At 46.0% G+C, this 9,034-nt stretch overlaps 1 protein-coding gene across 1 annotated transcript; it reads left to right on the top strand.

Annotated features, from left to right (window-relative positions):
* The first annotated feature begins 377 nt into the window (after window positions 1-377).
* LOC124013009 (zinc finger protein 135-like) lies at window positions 378-7,102 on the top strand. The gene is made up of 4 exons (XM_046327114.1): window positions 378-1,216; window positions 5,038-5,174; window positions 5,354-5,450; window positions 5,656-7,102. The coding sequence occupies exons 1-4, from the start codon at window positions 937-939 to the stop codon at window positions 6,834-6,836; spliced, it is 1,695 nt and encodes a 564-aa protein (XP_046183070.1). The 5' UTR covers window positions 378-936; the 3' UTR covers window positions 6,837-7,102.
* Window positions 7,103-9,034: the final 1,932 nt, after the last annotated feature.

Below are 9,034 nucleotides of genomic sequence, written 5' to 3'. Positions count from 1 at the left end.
AGAATGGAATTATAAATATACGTGTATTTAATTCATGGATTCAGCTTAAAGCTTAAATTACAAATCAATTCTGACATTTAAAAAAACGGTTATTTTGAACGCAGTATTTGCTGCATACTGCAGTTATACTGCACTGTGACTGCAATCTTTTTTCATAAGGGCACTGCTGCAACATGACCATAAACGTTGCATCTGAAACGGCGCAGTGGATTCTGCACAACATTTCTAACAGGATAACTGATATAAACTAACAGTTATGTCACCAATTGGATAGAAACCTAGTTTTGGACACCCTATTCCTAGTCCACTCCACTTTGGACCAGGGCCCGCATAGGGCTGAGTGGAGGGCGGGATAAATCGCTTCGGTGTAGATTTCCTGTAAATAATTTACACAATAAATAGCCTACAAAGGCACTGATCAGTATTCGAATCGTATAATAATAGCCGAATTAAATTTCGAATCTTATTTACAGTAAACGTACAGATGTTTTGTTCAAAGAAAGGTCGTATTTTCTCTCATCGTTCCAATGTAGATTGTCCTACTACTCGATCCGTAGATTTGTTTCCGGAAATTCTATTGTTTTTGTATATGCTTTTTGCGGTGGCTCTAACTAGCTAACTGCCATCTCTCATTATCTCTATTATTTATATTTATTACAATAGCCTCATATACATTAACTGCTGCATCTTATCTCTCGAAATGATAAAAACATGTATTACTAGGACAGTCATTGAGTCAGACAACAACTTCCAATAGTAGCTAGATTTGCTAGCCTGTTAACACAGACAGAAGGGTTTTAGTTTCCAGTATATTTGCTGCAGACGTTAGCTTCCTATCATTTTTTTTTACTCGATCGCAGGACTGATTCGCCTGTACAACAGTAACTAAACGTTACGAATTCGTAACTGTATCGAGTTACACATAGAGAGTTTGCTATGATGTCCGAAGCCATCATAACCTTCCAGTCTCAGCTCTCCGGAGTCATGGAGACGGTATTCAAGGCTGCTATGTACGAGATCACAAGGCTGGTGGACGATAGCTTCATGAAGGAGGTGTCCCGGAGCCGGGAGCAGGTCGAGTCGCTGAAGAAGCGGCTGCAGTTGTCGGAGAACAGACGCAGGGATGGGGACAGAGAGGGAGGCCGTATCGGGAAGTGTGCGGACTGTGGAAGAGCTAACGAAGACAAGGAGAGAAGCTCTGGAGCCTCACAGACAGGTATAGAGAGAGACATCTCTTTCTCTCTCTCGCATTTATATATATATATACTGCTGAAAAAAATAAAGGGAACACTTAAACAACACAATGTAACTCCAAGTCAATCACACTTCTGTGAAATCAAACTGTCCACTTAGGAAGCAACACTGATTGACAATAAATTGCACATGCTGTTGTGCAAATGGAATAGAAAACAGGTGGAAATTATAGGCATTTAGCAAGACACCCCCAATAAAGGAGTGGTTCTGCAGGTGGGGACCACAGACCACTTCTCAGTTCCTATGCTTCCTGGCTGATGTTTTGGTGCTTTTGAATGCCTGGCGGTGCTTTCACTCTAGTGGTAGCATGAGACGGAGTCTACAACCCACACAAGTGGCTCAGGTAGTGCAGCTCATCCAGGATGGCACATCAATGCGAGATGTGGCAAGAAGGTTTGCTGTGTCTGTCAGCGTAGTGTCCAGAGCATGGAGGCGCTACCAGGAGACAGGCCAGTACATCAGGAGACGTGGAGGAGGCCGTAGGAGGGCAACAACCCAGCAGCAGGACTGCTACCTCCACCTTTGTGCAAGGAGGCGCAGGAGGAGCACTGCCAGAGCCCTGCAAAATGACCTCCAGCAGGCCACAAATGTGCATGTGTCTGCTCAAACGGTCAGAAACAGACTCCATGAGGGTGGTATGAGGGCCTGACGTCCACAGGTGGGGGTTGTGCTTACAGCCCAACACCGTGCAGGACGTTTGGCATTTGCCAGAGAACACCAAGATTGGCAAATTCACCACTGGCGCCCTGTGCTCTTCACAGATGAAAGCAGGTTCACACTGAGCATGTGTCAGACGTGACAGTCTGGAGACGCCGTGGAGAACGTTCTGCTGCCTGCAACATCCTCCAGCATGACCGGTTTGGCGGTGAGTCAGTCATGGTATGGGGTGGCATTTCTTTGGGGGGAGGGTCGCACAGCCCTCCATGTGCTCACCAGAGGTAGCCTGACTGCCATTAGGTACCGAGATGAGATCCTCAGACCCCTTGTGAGACCATATGCTGGTGTGGTTGGCCCTGGGTTCCTCCTAATGCAAGACAATGCTAGACCTCATGTGGCTCGAGTGTGTCAGCAGTTCCTGCAAGAGCAAGGCATTGATGCTATGGACTGGCCTGCCCGTTTCCCAGACCTGAATCCAATTGAGCACATCATGTCTCGCTCCATCCACCAATGCTACGTTGCACCACAGACTGTCCAGGAGTTGGCGGATGCTTTAGTCCAGGTCTGGGTGGAGATCCCTCAGGAGACCATCCACCACCTCATCAGGAGCATGCCCAGGTGTTGTAGGGAGGTCATACATGGAGGACACACACACTTTTTGACTTGTTTTAAGGACATTACATCAAAGTTGGATCAGCCTGTAGTGTGGTTTTCCACTTTAATTTTGAGTGTGACTCCAAATCCAGACCTCCATGGGTTGATAAATTTGATTTCCATTGGTAATTTTTGTGTGATTTTGTCGTCAGCACATTCAACTATGTAAAGAAAAAAGTATTTAATAAGAATATTTAATTCATTCAGATCTAGGATGTGATATTTTAGGGTTCCCTTTATTTTTTTGAGCAGTGTATATATATTTATATTTATATACAGACCCCCCCATTGAGAACTTGTGGTCAATCCTCGAGAGGCGGGTAGACAAACGAAAACCCACATATTCTGACAAACTCCAAGCATTGATTATGCAACAATGGGCTGCCATCAGTCAGGATGTGGCCCAGAAGTTAATTGACAGCATGCCAGGGCGGATTGCGGAGGTCTTGAAAAAGAAGGGTCAACACTGCAAATATTGACTCTTTTTTAAAACTTCATGTAATTGTCAATAAAAGCTTTTGACACTTATGAAATGATTGTAGTTATACTTCAGTATTCCATAGTAACATCTGAAAAAAATATCTAAAGACACTGAAGCAGCAAACTTCCTGGAAATTAATATTTGTGTCGTTCTCAAAACTTTTGGCCACAACTTTTCAGTGCATTCGGAAAGTATTCAGACCCCTTGACTTTTTCCACATTTTGCTATGTTACAGCCTTATTCTAAAATGTATTAAATACATTTTTTCCCTCAACAATCTACACACAATATCTCATATTGACAAAAACAAGTTTCTAGAAATGTTTGCAAATTTATTAAACAAACAGGAATACCTTATGTAAATAAGTATTCTGACCCTTTGCTCTGAGGTTCGAAATTGAGCTCAGGTGCATCCTGTTTCCATTGATCATCCTTGAGATGTTTCTACAACTTCATTGGACTCCAGCTGTGGTAAATTCAATTGATTGGACATGATTTGGAAAGACAGACACCTGTCTATATAAGGTATAACAGTTGACAGTGCATGTCATAGCAAAAACTAGCCCTGAGGTTGAAAGAATTGTTTATATAGCTCTGAGACAGGATTGTGTCGAGGCACAGATCTGGGGGAAGGGTACCAAAACATTTCTGCAGCATTGAAGGTCCCCAAGAACACAGTGGCCTCCATCTTAAATGGAAGAAGTTTGGAAGCACCAAGACTCTTCCTAGAGCTGGCCGCCTGGCCAAACTGAGCAATCGGGAGAAGGGTCTTGGTCAGGGAAGTGACCAAGAACCCGATGGTCACTCTGACAGTTCCTCTGTGGAGATGGTTGTCCTTCTGGAAGGTTCTCCCATCTCTGCAGCACTCCACCAATCAGGCCTTTATCGTAGAGTGACCAGACGGAAGCCACTCCTCAGTAAAATGCACATGACAGCCCACTTGGCGTTTGCCAAAAGGCACCTAAAAAAACTAGATTCTTTGGTCTGATGAAACCAAGATTGAACTCTTTGGCCCGGATGCCAAGTGTCACGTTTGGAGGAAACTTGGCACCATCCCTACGGTGAACCATGGTGGTGGCAGGATCATGCTGTGGAGATGTTTTTCAGCAGCAGTGTCTGGGAGACTAGCCAGGTTCGAGGGAAAGATGAATGGAAAAAAGTACAGAGAGATACTTGATGAAAACCTGCTCCAGAACGCTCAGTACCTCAGACTGGGGGCGAAGGTTCACCTTCCAACAGGACAACAACCCTAAGCACACGGCCAAGACAATGCAGTTGCTTTGGGACAAGTCTCTGAGTGGCCCAGCCAGAGCTCGGACTTGAACCCGATCGAACATCTCTGGAGAGACCTGAAAATAGCTGTGCTGCGACTCTCCCCTTCACACCTGACAGAGCTTGAGAGGATCTGCAGAGAAGAATGGGGGAAACTCCCCAAATCCAGGTGTACCAAGCTTGTAGCATTACATTTACATTTAAGTCATTTAGCAGACGCTCTTATCCAGAGCGACTTACAAATTGGGATTAGCATCATACCCAAGAAGACTGGAGGCTGTATTCGCTGCTTCAACAAAGTACAGAGTAAAGGGTCTGAATACTTATGTAAATGTGATATCAGTTTATTTTTAATACATTTGCAAACTTTTCTGAAAACCTTGTTTTGCTTTGTCATTGTGAGGTATTGTGTGTAGATTGATGAGGGATAAAAAAACAATTAAATCCATTTTGAAATAAGGCTGTAGTATAATAAATTGTGTGAAAAGTCAAGGGGTCTGAATACTTTCCGAATGCACTGTATATATGGAGGAATCACTCTGAAGTTTGGCTGCTGTAATGTGTACCTTCCATACTTTGGTGATCACTGACCAGACAGTTGAGTTGGTGGTAAGATGCTTTATTTCCCCCTCTGCACTGATGCGAGGAGACTCCATTATTCACAATTCAGCTTTCCTTTTAGTTGAGATAAATGTTACTCTTTGTTTACCTGTGGCCAGGTGTGGAGAGGGGGCGTGGCCTGAAGCAGGAGAAGGTACTAGGGGAGGAGTGGAGCAGCTGTGGGGGCGTGGCCGAGGAAACAGCCTCGCATGACCTGGAGGAGGCCGATGCCATCAGCCCTAGGAGAACCTCTGAGGTAAGTAGTTGACTGACGAAACACCAGTGTTATAGAACCTTCAGATAAAAATGTACTGTGCAGGACAGATTAGAACTTGTCTTTCAGGGGGAATAGGGGACCATCATGCCAGGTTTATTCATTCACTGCCAGTTTATCCATTGTTTAGTTAGAATCAACTTCTTCATTTCCTTTTGCAGCCCGCAGACGGCGGAGGTCAGAAGCTAGACAGCCTGCTGAAAGAGGAAGCTCTCCACAACACTGAACTACAGGAGAGATGGGGCGTCTGCCTGGACGGTGAGTTGTTTACAACAAACACAACAGGCCATCTTTATGATGAGAATGAAAAGGAGTAGCTTCTAATATGTTGTCATTGGTATTATAATAAATCAACTTGAAACTAAGTTCAAATGTAGCATTAGTTATTCTACCACAGTTTCTACTATTGCCAATGCCTCTAATGCTAATGCTTCTAATACCTAATGTCTCCTGTGTTCTTCAGGGGCCGACGGTTCAGACGTCTCGGGGCCCAGTAAGAGTTTCAGTGAGCAGGAGCTGCAGCAGTGCCAGGATGACTGGGGATCCGGTCTAGACCAGGATCCTGAACCATCGGGTCCCGAGGGAGACTCAGTGGACCCCACCGACCCTCTCTACCGCCCCCGCTACAGCATGGAGGAACTGGGGGTCGGCTTTGAGAAGTCTGGTTACGGCAGTAGTGGTAGTGGCGACCATCTTCTAGACATGGAAGGGCTGGATAGGCTTCCTGGTTCTCCGTCTCGTCTGGGAGCGCTGAGCTACGGAGCTGCAGGTCACTACCAGGTGAACCTGGGGGGATCTGAGGGGGGAGACCATCACCATCGCTCCCACACGCCTGGCCCCCATCGGAGCCAGAGGGAGCAGCTGGGGTCGCCAATGCCATCCCCCCACCCGGAGGTGGGAGACCTAAACTGCCTGTTGATCAACAAGGAGGGGTACCTTGAACACGGTGTTCCGGACTTGGGTAGTAAAGCTGGCCACAGGGGGCTAACCTCCATCCACTCTGGAAGCTCAGCCCACAACACAGAGAGCCTGTATGGTGCTGCTGACGGCTTTGGACTCTCTTTAAACCTCAGAAATCGTTCACAAGAGCAGGTAACAGGAGGGGGGAGGTGTCATGCCTGCAATCAATGTTCAATGACCTTCCCAGATTCTGGTTCCCTCAAGGCCCACAAGCAGAAACACAAAACTGGGAGATGGTCGAATTCAGGGCCAGGGACTCCATACTCCCGCACTCAGTGCGGTAAGACCTTCACCCAGGCCTGCAACATCAAGGTCCAAGCCGAGGGACGCCACCTCTGCAGCCAGTGTGGCAAGGGCTTCACCACCTCCTCTGACCTGAAGAGGCACACATGCAGCCAGACTGCAGACAAGCCCTACTGCTGCTCTCTCTGCGGGAACAAGTTTAGTCGGCTCTGGAACCTCAAGCTGCACCGACGCATTCACACACAGGAGAAACCCCACCGCTGTACCATGTGTGACAAGAGCTTCACACGGGCGGACATTTTGAAAGTCCACAAGCGCACCCACACCGGGGAGAGACCGTACTGCTGCGCTGTATGTGGACTCCGCTTCAAACAACTGAACCATCTGAAGTCACACCAGCACAAACACAGGCCGGATCTCCTGAGCAGAGTGGTGGTTTAGAAAACTGTTTAATTTGACATTGAGAACCATTTTTGGGGTGATCAATTGCTTTTTAATAAGGACATTGAAAATATTAACTGTTGGAAATCCATGTTAAATAATGTATGCCTTAAATTATAGACTATGAATTGTCTGTCATAATGACCATGTCAACCTAACAAATATTTGAATATAGGGCATTCATGTGCTTATGGGATGGTGTAAGTCTGCCATGATTGTTTAAGTGCTTTTGATGTCAGACCAATAAAAACATTGCTTACCATTGACAATATGGTCAAACTTATGGTAATTTTTTCATGTTTTGGGTGAAAGGTTAGTAGTTAAATGTCAACTCCGGGAACAATATTTTGTCAGGTTCCCACTTGCAATTACGACCTGGAGGGTTAAGTCCAGCCCAGATGTTTAAATAAAAACACTAAAGTAAGTTTTATTGAATTAATTTCATTGGACCCTCATCTATGGATTTCAAGACTGGGAAGACATATATGCATGTGTTAGTCACAGAAAAAAAAAAAATGGGACTCAGGATCTCATCATGGTCTTTCTGTGCATTGAAATAGCCATTGGTAGAATGCAATTAGCTTATGCCTGCCCATAACATAACCCCACCATGGGATACTGTTTGACAAAACTGGACATTATCCCCAGCACAAGGTGCATTTGTGTAATAATTATGCCACACCTGTCAGGTGGATGGATTATCTTGGCAAAGGAGAAATGTTCACTAACATGGATGGAAACATGCGTTTAATTTGAGAGAAATACGCTTTTTGTGGGTTCTTTTATTTCAGCTCATGAAACACGGGACCAACATTTTACATGTTGCGTTTATTTTTGTTCATTGTAGTTCAAAACCACAGAACATTAACACCATGATGTGAACACCGTACACCTACATTTAAACTTGTTAAGGCTTCAAACTTTTCTAATGAATAACAAATTATAGCAAATAACCAGAATTCATGTTTCAAATACAAATAACCAACTCCGTCGCAACTAAAATAAAACAATTTGTAAACACATTTTTTACACTTAACTACGTCATTCTCTCGTAGCATGATTCTTCTAAACAAAAGCGGAAACAAATGTTTATAAAACAAAAACTTTGATACTTTTAATTCATCAATACATAAAATAACAAGTCCTTCCCAATCACTGTCAGAATAGATTGGGATCCCTGCCTCATTAAAACACTAACACGGCTGGGTTTTGAATTCACAGCAAATGGAGATAACTATTCCCCCCTCAATAGCTCCTATGACACCCTATCTAGTGCACTACTTTACAAGGGCCTGACACTGTTTCTGGTCCAAAGAGGTGCACTATATAGGAATAGGGTGTCATTGAATATTTTTCCCCCGCCGTCTATCGGTCTTTGTGTACAGTCTTCAGGTGTTTCTTCAGATGGCCAGTCTGTTTGAAGCGCTTGCCACACTCGGAGCAGGTATAGGGTTTCTCTCCGGTGTGGACCAGTTTGTGGTTCTTCAGATTATTGTAATCCAGAAAGCCCTTCCCGCAGTACGAGCACCAGTGTCTCTTCTCCCCGTTATGCCACATCAGGTGAACATTCAGCTCCACACGCCTCTTGAACCGCTTCACACAGAGGGAGCAGGCAAATGGTTTCTCTCCAGTGTGAACGCGGATATGAGCCTCCAGGTCACGCTGTGTAATTAAGCGTTTGTCACAGATTGGGCAGATGAACGGACGCACGCCGCTGTGGACCACCTGCTCGTGCTTAGTCAGGCCGAAGCGGTAGACAAAGGTCTTGTCGCACCGGACACTGGTGGCCCCGCTGATCACCGTGGACGCGGGCGTGGCGGTTGAGGCCCTTGAGGTCGGGGAAGTCCTTGCCGCAGGCGGAGCAGGCGAACGGGCGCTTCCCTGAGTGGAGGGAGGCGTGACTCTCTAAAGCAGCGGCGCTGCTCAGGACACGACCGCAGTCTGCACACTGGTTCTTGGCGAGACGTTTCCGTGGAGCCTGGGGAGACTGTTGGAGCTGTAACGGTCCCGGTGGTGACCACATCGGTTGTGATTGGCGGCATCGGCGCGCCTGCTGGAAAGTCCGTGGGCACTGGGGGACTTTTTGAAGTTAGAGCGAGGGCTGACGGTGACAATGAAGGGGATAGGTTGAGGGGTGGAGGGAGACCGTTTCAAATTTAAAGTCGCCACGGCCGCAGAACGAGGTCTACCGCGACGAG

Source organism: Oncorhynchus gorbuscha, linkage group LG24, assembly GCF_021184085.1.
Source record: "Oncorhynchus gorbuscha isolate QuinsamMale2020 ecotype Even-year linkage group LG24, OgorEven_v1.0, whole genome shotgun sequence".
NCBI lineage: Eukaryota > Metazoa > Chordata > Actinopteri > Salmoniformes > Salmonidae > Oncorhynchus > Oncorhynchus gorbuscha.
The sequence above is the reverse complement of the archived record's forward strand: the minus strand, read 5'-3'. Positions and strand labels throughout refer to the sequence as shown.